Below are 17146 nucleotides of genomic sequence, written 5' to 3' on the forward strand. Positions count from 1 at the left end.
CTTTGAGCCCACCCAACTTCCCCCATCGCCCTCCACGCTCTCCACCGAAAGCACGTTTATCATCCCGCCCGCTCGTTTCTGCACCTCTGTTGCACCCTGATTGATACCACGGACACCCTGTTCCTGGCGGAACCGCAGCACCGCAGCCTCTGTTACCGTGGCCCATCCACTGCTGACCCTGGTTCCTGGCAGCTTTAAGCACGTCCTTCTCTTGGTTCGTGCCTCTCTGTCGGCCGTCAGCTTTCAATCTTTGGGTTGCTGAGTGCTGACCATTAAAAAGTCTCAAATCGTCCAGAAAAACAAAGATCACAATCAATTGATTTGAATCTCGCCCACGTTCCGCTGTCTGCAGCAGCCCTCGAGCATCTATTGACCCCTTACGCATTACACCGGACATACATCGTGGATCTCCCCTCTGACCCCCTCACGCCATGTCCAGGTGATACAGACACCGCGCCCTGGACTGCTTTTGAAACAGCCGCCTGGCTTTGAAGGGCATATAATTAAGATCGATCCCTGAATCACGCATATATTTTTACGGTCCCGTTCCGGCAGCGGAAGCTTTTTCGACCCCTGTTCGATGCCGCATCTCCTCGAATTATAATACTCTTCGATTATGAGTCGATTAATGCGATCGGGCAGCGTCAAAACGACCTCCCAGAACCCTGATGCAGACAATGTCTCTCCTCCTCGAACACCGCCGGGACCCTCCGTTTACAAAATAAAAAAAGGACGTCACCCGCGGCCTTCTGTCCGCGAGACTTTCCTCGATGACTTCAACGATAATGCAAATGATAGTTACGACTTTGGCGATGAGCGGGACCCCCACGACCTGTCGCTTTCCCCCAATCATGCCGCTCGAACGTCGATTGTCGATAACATGCTCCTTTCCCTAGATCAGTTTTCGTCCGGGACTTCGGTATTGGATGATTATCGTCTGTTCAACTCCGCATTTGAGTCTCCTAGGTATACTCGAGCATCGCAAGATTCAATGGGGCAGCGTCGGTACCGCGGCCATACCTTTTCGTCTTCCCTTTCGTCAGATATGGAATACGGATACGACGAAGGCGCTAGCCGGTACGCAGCTCAGCATGCGAGAGGACGCCGGAGCAATAGCAGCTCAAATTACCGCGCAGGGGCGAGGAGGTACGAGAGTACTCGGAGTCGCGAAGGGACCGGCTCTTTCGATCATACTTTCGACTATCGAACCAGTGCCACTGCGCCGACAACTCGCGCTGGGAGGAAGAGTAGCAAAGGAAGTGCGTCGTCCAACTTGGATTTTGGCCCTCCTATCTCAAAGCGCCAGGTTGAGCCGGACAATGAGAAACGATCTTCGAGTTTCGATCTGGGAACGAGGAAACAATTTATGACATTTCCAGGTTCAACCCCGGACTATGATTCACTGGTATACGACGGAATGGATGCGGCGCCCACTCCAAGTATTCCCGCGGGACCAAGAAAATATCAGCCGGCGTCTCAAGAATTCGGCGGAACCCTCAAGGCCCAGTCATCGCGCACGCCAGTGGCATCACGAAGAAACAGCGTCAAATCCTCGAAGACCACCCAATCTCGGAAACCTTGTCCTGAGAACCTTGGTACAGCAGCTATGAAGACGCGGGATCATGACTTTGCGCTCCTGGCTGATCCCGAGCTCGAACCCCCGCCGAATATATCAGCCTCCCTAGATCCACCAGCGCCGAGTCCAACAATATCGTTCAATAAACCAACATTCCCCCCTCCTCCGGAACCGACTCCAGTCAAAGAACGACCTGGATTCTTTCGTCGTGTTTTCGGTTCTTCGAAGAGCCCTGGTACCATGCCGTCTGATGGTAGCCCGTCCGATTGCCCACCTCTCAAGGAATCCGAGTTCAAGGACACGAATACGGGTAGTCCCAGCGTGAAAGCACGAAAACCACCCCAGAAACCCAGCCTAAATGACACTCATCCGCCTCGACAAGGCGCCCAGGTGATAAATAAGAAGTCATCTTTCTTCCGCCGACGGAAGAAGTCGGTCGCGGAGAATATCCCGCCTCCGATCGTGCTGCCTCAGAGCCTCGGCCCCAAGGCGGCCGCAATAATGAAACCAGAACCTAGCCCAGTCAGCAGCCTGCGGAAGGTTATGAATCCTTATCTTGCAGACGCGACCCCCAATAACAGCACTCCTGCAGTTGATTATTCGACTGAGTCGTCGGATTGGAGCACTGCGGCTAATGACCCGGACAACAAGAGACCTGACGATGCGCTGAAACGGAAAGAGAGGGGCAACTCACTAAACGCTCACAATGGACCTAAAGCCAAATACAGTCTTTACCCTGCGCCCTCGGTTGCTCACGCACACGACACATCTTTCTTAGGCGCCAGCAGCGGTGATGAAGAGCCTGTCCTTAAATCAAACGAGGCGCAAGCCATGCCGCCAGTTCCACCCCGTTCTTCTCGCCGACGAGCGAAGAATAATGACAGTGAATCGGAAGACAGCGATGTGAAGATAGTGGAGACGAAACTCGTGGCTGAAACATCGCGAGACAAATTAACATTGGATAGTCTGCGCCCTACCTCTTTATCTCCTGTCGCGGAGCGTTCTTCCCTCAAATCTACGATTCCCGCTATCGAAACACCTGAAATGGAATCAGCTTCGTCGCCTACCAAGGAGCCAAAGGAGGAGGACGCGCACGATGGAACAATTTGGAATGATGATTCAGATGCACCCAGCAAGCTGTCCACACCGGCCATCGGCAAGGATTCTCCTCGGGCCTCAGTCTCTGAGGCTTCGAACTACCAAACCGCGTCCAACACTCCCATCGTTCCACAAGGATCCGAATGGAAGTCTGCTGAAGCCAATGCAGACTCGCCTGTTGAAACGTCTTCAAGTTCACCCAGCGATGAAGAAAAGCAACAAGCGCAGAAGCTTTATGATGCGGAGGACGAATATGTTGGAAATGAACCAGCTGCAGCCTGGCTTGGTAACCCTGACCGTGCCAAAACTCGAGCAGCATATATGGCGTTGTTTGACTGGACCAACATGAACATTCTTGCAGCGCTGCGCAGCCTATGCTTGAAGTTGATGTTGAAAGGAGAGACGCAGCAAGTCGATCGTGTTCTCGATGCGTTTTCTACAAGGTGGTGCCAGTGCAATCCTCATCACGGCTTCAAGGCGGCAGGTGGGTTGAATATCTATTCTTCATTAAACTTGGTGCACTGACACAGATATAGATGTCGTTCATACAATCTGTTATTCCCTGCTGTTGTTGAACACCGACCTGCATCTTGCGGACATCGAATCAAAGATGACGAAAGCTCAGTTCGTCCGCAATACCATCCCTACAATCCAACGAGTGGCTCGTGATGCAGCCCCAGACGATTTTGCTAACAAAGCAAACGCGGCAAATCTGGATTCTGGTCTTCCGTCTTCTCGATCTGCGACGTTCCCCGCTGACGTTTCTAATTCTAACGTTGTCAATTCGGACAAACCCGACAAGCCTACGAATGCCCCAGGGAAATTGGTCAATCGCCTGTCGCGGACAGACTTAGGTGCCAAAATGGCAAGCGACGCTGATAACGATGTTGGACCGCTGGTCAGCACCCCTTTCTATGGCACCGCAAAAGCTTGGGAGCAACAGGTCGAAACAGTCCTTCGAGATTTCTACTCCTCGATTCATAAACAAAGGCTTCCACTACTCGGCCACCAGCCGGAGAAGGATCTGCCCCGGACAGCGTCGAGTGCAATGCTCGGGCCTAACCCACCTGGCCTTCGCAGGACTCCCAGCACTGTCAGCAAAAGTGGCTCTGACATCTTCCCGCGAGGCCGTTCTGCCGACTCCCGGTTCGGCGCCGCGCGGTGGTCTTCTAAACCTCGATCACGAGCCAGACTATACCCTCCTTCGACTCTGGGCTCTAGCAGGACAAGCCTAGACGATCAATCATCTCTGTGGAGTCCGTCTGGATCCAGTACCTGGAGCAAGTACTCTCTAGGAAAGTTGACATCGGCATCTGTTGACTCATTTGGATCAGGTTACCCCCATGCGGACTATCAACAATCCATCGGTTTCGCGAATGCGCTTAGCCAAGCCATTATCCGGGAGGATTCTGCCCAATCCATCGCCAGTACCGAGGACCTAGAAAGAACGGGCCAACTGCTGGAAGATGAGACCCTGGAACTTGCCGGTGCTCCGTGGGCTAAAGAAGGAAGCCTAAAACACAAACACCATTTGGACTCTGTCGACAAACGGGCCAAAGACCGCAATTGGAATGAATGCTTCGCTGTCATCCAGCAGGGTTGGATGCGCCTTTTCTCCTTCAATGCGTCCAAGTCAATGAGACAAAAAGGCAAGCAACGTCACGTTGTGGTAGGTGGTGGTAACTGGACGGAGAATGCCGAAGAGATTTGGAAGTTTCTCCTACGCCAATCCATTGCCAGCGCTCTTCCGCCGCCAGGTTATTCCAAGTCTCGCCCACATGTCTGGGCTCTCAGCCTACCGACTGGCGCAGTCCACCTCTTCCAAGCAGGCACACCAGAAATTGTCAAAGAATTCGTTTCCAGCGCTAATTATTGGAGTGCGCGCTTGTCGAAGGAGCCTTTGGTCGGTGGTGTCAGCAATATTGAGTACGGATGGAGCGATGCTGTTATCAACAGTGCATTGATCAACCCTGACTCCAACCGGTCACCACCGTCGTCCGGACATGGACCGAGACCTAGCATACAAAGCTCTATCCGAAGCTCCATCGACCAACAAGTTGTTCGGCCTAAATTGCCCGCAGATCGGGTAAACATTAGCGACTGGACTCCGCCGCAGCAAAGTATGATGGCGGCCAATCTCAGCGAAGCCGACCAATTGAGGTCCCTGCAGACCTACGTCAAGAACGTAGAGGACGAGCTGTCAAGACATAACGAGCTCCGTCCTGCCATGATCCTGGCTTTCTCACCACGGCATCCGAATGCCGCAAAGGCGATGGCCAACTGGGAGCGCAAGTCGTCATACTTGCTGCGAGAAATCGTGAAATTCCGTACCTACATTGATTCTCTCCAAAACGCCATTGATGCAAAGAACAAAATCTTTGCTGACCGTGAAGAAGCCACGCCTCCTGAAACACAAGCTGAACGACCTTCGGAGTCCAAGGACCCCGAGTCGTGATTCATTTCTAATGTCTTTCCTAATTTCCTTCTCTTCATCCACGGGGCACGATTTACTGTATTATACCCTTCATGGACGTGGATTGACTATGGCCAGTACATGGACAAGCTACGAGCATATTTTATGATCTGGGCGTTTTCTATCAGAGCTAATTTCTTCGTCATCTTTCGTTTGTGCCCATGCTTTAGGCTTTGACGATATCATGTGGATTAAGAGGGACGACTGCTTGATTGTGATTTGGAACAGATAGCTCATTTTTACCTATCGACATTGAAAATAGTTCTCTACAGATGCGTGTTTGCTATGCGGTAGACCAGTCAATAGTAGTCGGGCAGATTCTGTGGGTGCGGTCATCGGCTCCCGTGGCTCGACTCAGTCAAGGGTCCAGCTCACCCGAAGTCAACAACCAACAAGCAACCAACACCTAGGTTCTCCTCCGTCTCCTCCTTTCTTCACCCACGGTTTATCTATATCGGTCGTTCCTTGACAGCTCATCATCAACAAAACGGTAGCTAGATTGCAGTCTTGGGTCTAGACTAGCCTTCAAGAAGGCCTAGCTGGGCTGGGCGCCAAGTGGGTAAGGCGAGGCTGTCTCACGCAGCTCCACGGCCACCCATTCGGCACATTAATTCGCCTAAAAGCTTGTGGAGATATCAGAAACAGCGTGGGAACCCAGACTAACTCCTTGGAGACTAGACAGGGTATTGTCTGACGCTTTCAGCTCCGTCACCATGTCGACCAGTCCCGCCCAACCGTTCCTCAACGCGGTTGACGACAACGCGCACCGAAGAAGTCGAACATCGTTTCTCTCATTTCCTGGTACTCTATTCTCAGATGCTTATCTCACATCATTAGACACCAGCGACGAATTCTGCGACTCGTTGGATTTCATGGTGGAGAATACACGGCGGGCGCCCCCCCCCCAAACAATAAATGCGACCGCAGACGGCGGAGATGATCATCGTCAAAACACAACCGCAACTCCCACCATGAATTACGAAGACGACGAAAGAGACATGACCGCGCTTGAGCAGCATGACCGCGACGATACAGACCTCAGTCTTGACCTTCTACCTCCCTTACCCGATCACGATGATAGCAGCCTCGAAGAAAGTAGCCCCCGCGACCGCGTGGAGAACCAGACCTTTCTGGAAGAGAACGAGATGAGGAGGAAATTGATGGACATGGAATCTAGCTTTTTGCCGGAGCCCTCAACCATTGAAGTCGGTGCTGCGAACCCTACTACGGGCGCCGACGATACATACGTGGTCGGCGCGCCCAGTGAACAGCCAAGTGAACATGGACTGGATTTCACGGATCCTTCGTGGGCGGCACCAGACGAGTCCAGCCACGATATCACGTCGACGAACGATGGTGTCCCTATTCCACACAGCCCTGGGTTAGGACCCACAGAAGACAGCACGCTGAACCTTGATGCGACGTCAGCGCCCGCAGAACACAATGAAGATAACACTACAATGCTAGAAGCCCTTCCGTCATCGCCAGCTGCAGCTGCGGCGGCTCGGATGGGAAGTCGAAATCAATCACTGTTGCGTGAAAGAGCCGATGAATCCAGTCAGCTTTCTCATGAATACGCCGACCAGTCTTCAATGGACCAGACCAACGAGCCTTCACAATCCACTCAAAATTCCCGCGAACCATCTGGAACGCATCCGAGATTATTCAGTGACGCCACTGCCAGCGATGCTGAAGCCGCGTCTCGCACAAGCAGCCGAAGAAGCAGCCGACCCAAGTATCTGAACAGCCGCCAATCGGCACATCGTCTCTCGTACTCCTCGGCGACAAGCAACGCCACCGAAATGACCAACAGCGACGCAACGTTGGGTGCCGACTATGCGCTTCAATCTGGAGGTGCGGCTCCTGGGAATCCGAACTCTACCATTGGGTCCCGCCACAACAATCTGGCTCGATCAGTAAGCTTAGGAAGTATGGCGTCTGGTATATCAGGATACAGTGACGAAAACATCATGAATAGGCGCGAAATGAGTGGAACTACAGATAGTGGACTCCAGACCCTGGATGAGGAAGAGAGTCAATCACGCCCCGCATCATCACACCACCAACAGTCAGAGCAACAATCACAGTCTGAGTCTGCTGCCGAAGGTAATTCAGGGCCGATGACCCCTAAGGCTCAACATCGCGATCAGACATTCCCCACCGATACAGCAATTGCGGAACGCGTCAAGGATGTTCAAGTACCCAGCGCTTTCGTGAAGCAGTATCGTGAAGATTTTGGTCACGGAATGTCGCCTGAAAAGCGGAATGCTGGGATGACCCCGGGCTTCGCTCGCAGCGGTCGATCCATGACATTAAAAGAGCAAAGCAGCACGATCGACCGTCTCTCGAAAGAGAACTTCGACTTGAAGATGCGGATACACTTCCTCAACGAAGCTCTGAACCGCCGATCTGAGGAAGGTATTAAAGAGATGATCTCTGAGAATGTCGAGTTGAAGTCGGACAAATTGAAACTGCAGAAGGACAATCAGGGGCTGAAGCGGAAGATTCGCGATCTAGAGAAGCAACTGAAAGACCACCAGTCTGACAAGGAGTCGGTGTTGAACCATGACCCCGAACGCGGTTCCGACGAGGACGACCATGACCACGCCCAGGACGAAGAGCTGCTATTCTTACGGGAAAGAGTGGAGACTTATGAGCTGGAGATCGAACGGCTGCGATCTGAAAGTATCGCAAGAGAAAGCGAGAAGCGCAGATTGGCTGAGATGGTAAAATCCCTGAATGACGGCCGGCCCGCTGGGTCAGATTCCGGGGCAAGGGAAGAGAGGGTGAGTGAACCGATCCACTGGTCTGAAAAAAAAAGTTTGTGCTCATAACGATTACAGGATATGTGGAAGGACATGCTTGAGGCTGAGACTGCGGCTCGCGAGCAGGCCGACGATGAGAATAGAAGGCTACGAGAAGAACTTATGCGTGTCCGAAGCGAGGCAAGCTTCCCCATGGCTCCTGCTGCGCCTCTGAGAACAGGACACCGTAACCGCGGAGATTCTATGGTATCATACTCTGCTGCCTCTGACAGAGACCCGCATCATCGCAATGCTGCCACCGGAAGTTCCACAAGTTCTACCCTGGTCATGGAATTCGAGCTACTGAAACAAGAGAATGCGGAGTTACGCAGGGAGGTCAGCGCCCAGACCTCAATGCTGACGTCGCGAAATAAAGAGAAGGAGCGCTTGTACCAGGAGATTGAGGAGCTGAAACTCGGTCAACGCCATGATCGATCCATTGCCGGCGACAGCATATTAGACCGATCTGCTTCCAGGGCTCACGGACGGCCGTCTTCTCGTTTCAGTGATCGAACTGGACAGTCACCAACCGACGGTGCAGAACGTGAAGACTTGGAAATCCGGAACGGACAACTGCGGGATCAAGTTTCTACACTGAAGCTGGAGAACCAAGCTATCCGGCAACAACTCGATGAATACGTCAGAGACTATGAGACATTGGACAACGCCTATCAGGCTGATGTGGAGAAAGCTGATGAAGAAATACGGAAAGCCGATGAGGAGATACAGAATCTCCAGCAAGAACGTGACCAGGCCCTGCAGGTGGCAGATGAACGGGACGCCGCCTTCCAGGATCTAAGAGCGGAAGCGCAGGAGGAACTGGATGCTATTGGTGATGAGCTTGACCAGAAAATCGAGGAGTGTCAACGCCTCACGGAAGACCTGCGAACACAAGATGAAAACCTCAGAGCACTACAGGCAGAAATGCGCTCGGCTAGCGAAGGCATCATTCGGTTGGAAGAAGATGCACAGAATAACCTACAGCGCTACAAGGCCGTGCAGCAAGAGCTTGAAGAGTGCAACGGAGAGATGGAATCGTTAGAGAAGAACCTGTACGAGGCCAATTCCAAGGTGCAGCGACTCACAGTACAAATCGAGTCGAGCCATAACGAGATCGCCTTCCTCCGAGAGGAGCAAGATGGCGACAAGATCAGAATTGGTGACCTAGAGTCTGAGCTTAAGGCATACCGGATGAGCCTCCAGAGCGAGAAGGATAAGGCACGCGAGCTGGAGGAGCGTCTGGCCGAGGAACGGCACCAGCGTGAGGTTGTTGGAAGCAAGGAGAAGCAAGAGGTGCAGCGAATTATGAACGAGCTGAACCGCGAGGCATCTGCGGCAAAGGAAGAGTCTCGTAAGCTGAAGAAGAGTCTCTCGGCACAGGAGATCGAGACGAATACCTGGAAGGAGCGGCTTACTGATCTGGAGAACAACCTGCGAGAAACACTGGGTGATCTTACTGGCAGCCGATCGAGCTTGATTTCCAACATCATGAAGTTGCAGAAGGAGCTCGAATCTACCGCACTAGAGCTTGAAAGTGTGCGGTCCACGCTGGACGAGAAGGAGTCATTGCTTCGAAACCGTGATGCCTTACTTGAAAGCCATGGACTGGAGTCTCGAAAGCTGTCTGAACTTCTTGACCGTGAGCGTCACGCTCGTCGTGCAGACAAGCAGTCATTCGAACAGGCGCTCAAGTCCCACCATCAAGCATCGCGCACCATCACACAGAACAACTCCCGCATCAGTGAGCTTGAGAGTGCACGCAGCCAAGACCGCAAGCGCTTTACCGGGCTTGAACAGCAGTTCCGTGAGCAGCTCAATGAGCGGAACTCTATGCTGCTGACCATCTGGAAACGCCTGTCCGGTATGTGTGGGCCAGACTGGGCTCATTCCAACAGCTTGATCAACGGCAACTTGCCCAGCCAGGAGGTCATTGGAAACATCCTGTTCTGGCCAGGGTTCAGCCGCAATCTTTTACTTGCAGTCAAGACACTCGAGAGCGTGATAAACGGCTTCAAGGTCCGCGTTAAGGACGTAGACCGAAACCTCACGAAGCAATATCAGACCCTCGAACACGCTTTCAGTCTACGAATCAAGAAGCTCGACCGACTGGAAGAGACAACAATGAACATGCGCGCACAGTTGCAGACTCGGAACCAAACTGGCCTCTCACCCGAGCTATCCAAACTTCGCGGCGAGAACCGACTACTTAAAGCCGAACTCAATCTCCTCCAAGCCCACCCGCGCAGCCGCAACACAACAACAGCCGACATGGTTGGCTCGCCAAGATCTTCCACCGTCGACTCCTCAGAACGTGGCCCATTAGTCCGCGCCGAATCATCGCCGAAGAGCCTCGCCCGATCCAACTCCGGTATCCCTCAGCCGTCTCACGTCTCCTCATCAACAACCCTAGCCGACAACTCCAACCAAATAGGCCGCCCTCGCCACAAATACGCAGAACCCGGAAACCAAGACGTCTGGATCAAGCGCCTGCACGAGCTCGAGCGTCGACTGAAAGCAGAACGCGAAGCACGCCTTCTGGACCGCAGCGGCGCCCGCAAACGCCTTGAGGAGCGCGATGCCGAGAACCAACGACTCCGCGCACAGCTCGACAGACAGCGCGTACGCAAGAGTATATCTACAGAGACTTCAAGAAATGACGGCGGCCACCCTTTTGATCCTACCACCGGGGATGAAGGGTATCGGGAACACGATGACGAGCACAGCCATAGCCATAGCTCGAGTGAGGGCGAGGGTATCACCGTTGACATTGAAGTATGAGCATGTTTGTGTCTATTATTATGCATCTTTAGCGAAGCGAAACGGGATTGGTGTTGGATGGCGCGGCGAGCCTTGTTCTCTTTATTCTTTTCTCGGTACAAACTATACTTTTGACCTTGACCTTGACCTATATACCCTGGGAGGTGTCTTAATCCTTAATGATGCTGCGACGGCTGATGTACCTAACTTTATCTTACTACCCTATTCTATCCATAACGAGGACAGAAATGACCATGATCATATCATATTCAATTATTAGACCTAAGATACAATTTGTATTCCTAGTATGTATCCTTCAACTCTCATTAATCCCCCTCCCTCTAATTATCAATATAAGTATGGCGGTATCACCCAGCAGCACCCCGTCCAACAGCCACACCCACCCCCGCACCACCCGCACTCCTAACCTGCTTCGCCCACCTCAACCCACAACTATTACAAAGATCCCGATTCCCACTCGGCCCGCGGCGCCACTCAGGTGTCGTCCTAGTCTGACACATCGCACAACTCTTCTCCACAACGGCGGCACTCTGCTTCCTCTTCCTCTTTTTCCGCCTTACAAGAAGCCGCTGCGCCTCCTCCGCCAGCGTCCGATTCTGCCTCTCCAGCTCGCGCAGCTCAAAGTGCCAGCTTGAGCCGCGCGTTGGGTTGAGCTCTTCGAAGAGGTGTTGATTGTATGTACTTGATAGAGCAGAAGCAGGGACGTCAGCGGAGTTGGCGCTTGATGCGCTGTTTCGGGGAGATGCGGAGGGGAGATTGGTTAGGGTGCCGGAGGAGGTGGTGAATGGCATTGGGAAATTGGAATGGGGTTTTGGCTGAATGGTTGAGGCTGAGAGTGATTCAGCTGTTGCTTTGTTGTTGTCTCCGACACCAGCGTCGCTGGAGCTCTGACTTTGGCTGGAGCTTTTGGCCTGGTCGTCGGTGATGCTGAGGGATTGGAGTTGGAGGAGTTTGGGGAAGCGGAGGTGCGCGATTAGGAAGTTTGGTTTGGAAATGCCTTCTGTGATGTCTCCTGGGTAGAGTGTAATTTGCGCAGAGAAGACATGGCCCTTTCGGTGGCGGACCTTGTGCGTAAAGGTGGCTTGTTGGCTGTTGCGACACGTTTCGAGCGCTTGCTGGAATTCTGGTCCCTGCTGTGTGTTGTCGTTCACGAGGATGTCCTGGATGTTCTTGCCCATAAGGTCGTCAGACGACCTACCGAGGATTGCTCGCGACTTGGACGACATGAACAAGATGATTCCTGATAATGATAGCTTCGCCCAAAGGTTCTTCTCTGCCAGTCCGCCGCGCTCGAGGCTGGCGAGCTGCGTTGGCGAGTAGATGGAGATGATCCTGCCGACTAGAACCATGAACTGCCGCCCTCTTTCCGTGATGTGCCATCCTCCGTGATTTTCAAACCAGGTGTAGCCGCTCTTCTTTCGTCGAAGACGATATATTACGCTAATAGGGTCGCCCGAGGTGCAAGAGCGCAAATCGCGGGTGACGGCGCCAATATCGCTGGGGTGGCAGATTGTGGACAGTGTTTTGCCGAGTAGGTCGCCCGATCTATACTCCAGCACGCGCCGGCACGAGGGGGACAAATAGAGGAACTCGCCTTCATAAGAAAGGACAAAGATCACGTCATCTGTGTTCTCAACCAGCATATGCTGCAAATGATGCCTGGCTACCGGTTGATTCCTCATAAGACTGTCCAGGATGACTGACACTTGGGCCGAGCTGAACTTGGTGGCTTCAGGTTGGTCATTCTGGAACATGACAGGAGAGGGCGCGACATAAGGCGGCAATTGGCTTCGATGGTAGTCGATCATGTAGGACCCATCTAGCTTGGTCAGCCTAGTTCATAGCTTTGACATCTGATTCAGACATACCAGGGTTTCTTTTGGTGACAGCATCTGGCTTCTCGACCAAGTCAACCTGAAAACCCACGTAGTAATCCTTACTTTCCCAGCGCACGGCGACCATCGTCACCAGATTCATGAATGGCTGTCCACCTTTTCTATAATTGATGATGCTGACTTGGAGCTCAGAAAGGGAATCGACCGCGTCCCTTAAACGCCAAGCTGTATACGAATCGGTGAACCTTCGAGGCTCGCCTTTTGCAACCTTGGCGTCCGGGCTTTGTAAAAAGCGACAATTGTGTCCGACAATTTCCTTTTCAGTATACCCTGTTAATCGCTCGAAAGCATTCGAAACGTAGACGATTGGGCTATCTTCTAACGACATGTCACATAGCACAAAGGCGCATGATAGATCAACCGGACCAAGGTCGATTTTAGGATCAGGTCGTGACACCACTTGGGCCTATGGCTTCAGTAAGGCCAAGCATTTATCAAGTCAAGAGACTATATGCAACATGTATCAATGGTACAGTGGTGAGTGATGACCTACCAAAATACCCATCATATCAAATCCACTCCGTGAGTAGATATTCGAATACGGAGAGCTCCTCCCAGAAGCTCCCGGCTTTGCAGCAGTGGAAGTAGAGCCTTGGGTTGTTCGCCGTCAGCTGAGAAGTAGCCTTGCTTCACCATTTACTACTTACCCTTCCCTGGAAGTGATTTTGGTTGGATGAACCGATGGGATGGCCCAGTTGCCGAGACCTGGGAAAGACGTTCGGCAGGTTTAATCTGTCTAGCTTGTTCAATCTGGCCTGAAGGCTCTACATGGCGTGAAGACACCGATGGTCGGTTGAGCGCGTTGTGTGTTGAAGGACCAATATCACCGATGGTATGGGCCTGCGCCCAGTACATGTTCGATGCTGGCTCTTGAGGCTGAGAAGTGGAAAAAGCGGGGACATTGTCTGTCCCTGAGCCCTGTGATTGCAAGGATGTAAGGTTCCCAAGGCCGTGGCCCAAGGGTGTTGTGGAAGAGGCATATGTAGAGAGGTCGTATGGGAAAGCGTTCGCGGATCGTAACCCCATAGACATCGAAGAGTCTGCCGCGGGGTCATAGGCAAGCATAGGGTTATGCGGATAAGCATAATTCCCGGCTATCGACGACGGATAGGGCGCCACCTGCGTGCTTTGAGCCTCGTTCTGGCTTTCGTTCTGTTCTCCGGATGGGGGTTCAGGGTATTGGCCGTCATAGTAGACCCCATCGAAATCACCGATACCTCGATTGGTCATAATGATTGGAAGGTCCGATCGATCGATCCGATCTCCGCGCATGGGCCAATGGAGAAGGGAAGGGTAAGGGTGCAAGATGACCGCGCCGCTCAGGTCAAAGTTCAAGCCTTTCCCAGATACACTTCAAGTAGGATGGTAAACAACGACTCGATGATTTGAGCCGACCAGCATGGAAGAGTATACCTGGGAGAAACGAGCGAGGATGTTTGCCACGTTAAGCTGAGATGCAATCATGGGCGAACTACGCGGAGATAGGCGGTAAGAGAGGTCGCTCATGGAAGAAATTCAAACGAGTTGTTTCTCTATCTCCGCAGCTCCAGAGAGACCACGGTCGACGTGAAAGTTTCGCGACTTCAAGCGGGAGCTGGAAGAGAGAAGTCGTCCATAACCTTTTGCTCGGTGACGGAGCAGTAACAGAGAGCGATCAACGCCTCCATTGCGGGCGGGTGATTAATCCTGCCAATGAGAGCCCAACGAGAGCGAGTAATTGCCAATGAGGACTCGGAGGGCGAAGGGGGATTTTTTTGTGATCTGTCAATGAGCGAATGCCTGATGGAGAAAGCAGATTGGCTGCAGATGCGAGATGAACAGTCCGGAGGCAGAGGCAACGATGACCTCACCCTCTGGGGAATCACGTGGCCATGCAATCTTGGATCTTGAACCTTTAGATCTCCATCTGATAGAATCTGATATAACCACGGATTCCAGTTGAGTCCAGACTCAAACCGGCGCTCCTGGGGCCTCCGTCCAGCGATTTGTCACGGCATACCAAAGATTGATTGGCCCAACGCGGAATGGATTTTCACCAGCATCGGGTGCCTGAACCTCACAGTTATTCTTCCCCCGGTTGGTGGGCAGCATGGCAAGGAATCAGCCTCAGGTCAGATATGTATAGCATCAATGGAAAATTCTCCTGTTAAAGGATCCCTTTCAAGTATCTTCCACGCTGCACCGATTGTCACACTATCAACTCCTGTCTGTTGTCTCCTAATTTGCGAGGACGACGATCCTTCAGCCGTTATCACCAGTGCACCACCACAAATTCCCCGATAAACGGTCAAGGGGCACTTTCTTTGTTTCACCTATCCCTTCAGCCTCCTCTGCCTCTGAATTTTCACCATGTCATCTTCATTTAGAGACACTCCTTACTGTCAAGGTTGATACACTTCGGCTGGTTTGACTTTCCTCTTTTTCTCTCCTAGCTCGCTTCTTAGGCGCAAACGACTTCGAGATCCCATCGCTCCATCATACGACAATATCTCACAACGATTTTCCCGTCGCATTTTCATCGCAAACTCAGCGTCAATACCCTGTTACTATCTGTCTGTACCTGCCTACACCCTTCTGGGATTAGACGCGACTGGTTAGCGTGTGCATCTCGATCGACCCATAACATCATGGGAGACGCTCCAAACAAAATCTCAATAACCATCTGCGGGGATGGCGGGTGTGGTATGTTGTGCGACATTCTTGGATCCCCAGTCTCAGCTGCGTGACCTGGTTCTGGGAATGGAATGTAACCTCGATGACTACCAGCACATGGCATTAACGGACGGTAGGAAAATCTTCCATGACCCTGCGGTTGGTCCGCAGTCAATGGGTGCACGAGTAAGTCCAATGTATTCCAACTGTTCCAGTGATCAACCTAATGAATCTCATTCTGTATAGATATGATCCCACCATAGGTAAAAGGTCCCCGCAATCACCCCGAGATCCCAGTTCCTGATACTTCACGCTTGATTAGAGGATTCGTATTCAGTTACGCGCTCCATCGATGGCGAACAATACTTCTTGTCTATTACCGATACTGCAGGTCAGGAGGAATATCGGACGCTATGGGCAGCATCCAACCTCGAATCCGATGCGTTTCTTCTCGTCTATGATATCACCAGCGAGTCCAGTTTGAGCGCGCTAGACTATTTCATGGACATGATTGACATTGAGACGGAAACACGTGCGGAGAAGAACTCGCGGTTATTGAACGAACTCGGCGACAGTGCGCGAGGTATAGAAGTCGGAAGAGCCGCTCCGGTCAGAATTGTCGCAGGTAACAAATGTGATCTCAAGAACAGTCGGGTCATCAGCGCCAAGGACGGCCTAGAGTACGCCAGGAAACATAATAGCGGGTTTATGGAGACGAGCGCACGGGAAATGGTGAACATTGAAGAAACATTTGCCCGTATGATCCCTCATCCTCGATGCCCTTCACTATCTGACGATCTGCAGTTCTGGTCCGTCGCGTAGTAGAGTCGCGTCAAGAACACCAGCGCCATAATCAGGAGCTCCTGAAACCAACCCGTCATGTTGGATTCTCTCTGAAGAAAGACCCCACGTTATCGAAGAAGGAACCCGAAGCAAACTCTTCTAAACAGGCAAACAAACGCCAGAGCATCTTTCATCGCCTGAAAGGGCGACGCGCGAATGCGGACGATGAGCAAGCCGAGAAAAATACAGAAGCCTCACAGATGAATTTGTCAGATGACACAACTCCAAGTCAATGGAAGAGATTGTGCTGTTGAATGTCATCTGGGCATGTAATCCCTATACCCTTTTATATCTAGCCCTCGATGGACATGCATGTATTCATATACCGATTTTCCGCAAATTGTTTCACTACCCTCCTGTATGTACGGTCATTTTCATAGACCAAAAAAGCACATTGGATAAACGAGCGCCTTCGACCCTCAATCAAGCCAAAAGTGATGTCAACATACATCTCCCTAGAGACTAGAGCAGGCTAGATCCCAAGACCCTGATAGAAGCGTTCGCAACAACTTGGCAGTGGCATGGCCCGTTGAACTAGAACCCGGCGAGAATGATTCGCTGTTGGGGGTTAACAGCTTTATGACGTGGTGGGCGTAGAAACTTCAGACTTAGACAGTGGACCAGTCGTTCTAAGGGAAGTTTAAACGCTCACCAGCAATAACGTGATATCCACACCGTCTAGACCGTTAGGCTTCTGTGAATGGGAACTTGTAGCCAAGGTCCATATGGTCACCGAGTTTGACGTTGAATATGTAACAACAGGTCCGTTTTGTATCTCGCTTAGGGTACTACTAGCACCTCGGCAACTGGATACGATGTGGTATCTGCTATGTAAAAGCCCAGCAGTTTTTACCTCTTTTAAATATGGAGAAAGGTCGCATCGCAGTCGCGCTAAGTTTGAGATACATGATATAATATTATTCATTCGTGCAGTATATAACTCACCAAGCTATCATTGGCACTCTTATATATCCCAAATCCCGAACCCATTCAAACTGTGAGATAGCTAATAATAAACAGCCCGTAG

The 17146-nt window shown here is 51.9% G+C and overlaps 4 protein-coding genes across 4 annotated transcripts; 3 read left to right on the plus strand and 1 right to left on the minus strand.

Moving 5' to 3' along the window:
- The first annotated feature begins 39 nt into the window (after positions 1 to 39).
- BDV17DRAFT_273924 (Sec7 domain protein) lies at positions 40 to 5419 on the plus strand. The gene is made up of 2 exons (XM_073759060.1): positions 40 to 3158; positions 3211 to 5419. Exons 1-2 carry the CDS (start codon positions 617 to 619, stop codon positions 5127 to 5129), a joined length of 4461 nt encoding a protein of 1486 aa, XP_073611509.1. The 5' UTR covers positions 40 to 616; the 3' UTR covers positions 5130 to 5419.
- Positions 5420 to 5901: 482 nt separating this feature from the next.
- On the plus strand, positions 5902 to 10987 carry BDV17DRAFT_273926 (putative anucleate primary sterigmata (ApsB)). Its single transcript, XM_073759061.1, has 2 exons — positions 5902 to 7933; positions 7991 to 10987. Exons 1-2 carry the CDS (start codon positions 6020 to 6022, stop codon positions 10727 to 10729), a joined length of 4653 nt encoding a protein of 1550 aa, XP_073611510.1. The 5' UTR covers positions 5902 to 6019; the 3' UTR covers positions 10730 to 10987.
- An 89-nt stretch (positions 10988 to 11076) lies between these two features.
- Positions 11077 to 13854, minus strand: lreA (GATA transcription factor LreA; the record flags this gene model as incomplete). The annotated part of the gene is made up of 4 exons (XM_073763002.1): positions 11077 to 12548; positions 12598 to 13030; positions 13118 to 13215; positions 13272 to 13854. The coding sequence occupies 4 exons, from the start codon at positions 13852 to 13854 to the stop codon at positions 11077 to 11079; spliced, it is 2586 nt and encodes an 861-aa protein (XP_073611511.1).
- A 1267-nt stretch (positions 13855 to 15121) lies between these two features.
- BDV17DRAFT_206324 (putative RAS small monomeric GTPase) lies at positions 15122 to 16566 on the plus strand. The gene is made up of 5 exons (XM_073755348.1): positions 15122 to 15306; positions 15414 to 15462; positions 15523 to 15539; positions 15599 to 16033; positions 16081 to 16566. The coding sequence occupies exons 1-5, from the start codon at positions 15252 to 15254 to the stop codon at positions 16371 to 16373; spliced, it is 849 nt and encodes a 282-aa protein (XP_073611512.1). The 5' UTR covers positions 15122 to 15251; the 3' UTR covers positions 16374 to 16566.
- The last annotated feature ends 580 nt before the right edge of the window (positions 16567 to 17146 follow it).

This window comes from Aspergillus undulatus, assembly GCF_047715775.1.
Source record: "Aspergillus undulatus strain CBS 261.88 unplaced genomic scaffold BDV17scaffold_64, whole genome shotgun sequence".
NCBI lineage: Eukaryota > Fungi > Ascomycota > Eurotiomycetes > Eurotiales > Aspergillaceae > Aspergillus > Aspergillus undulatus.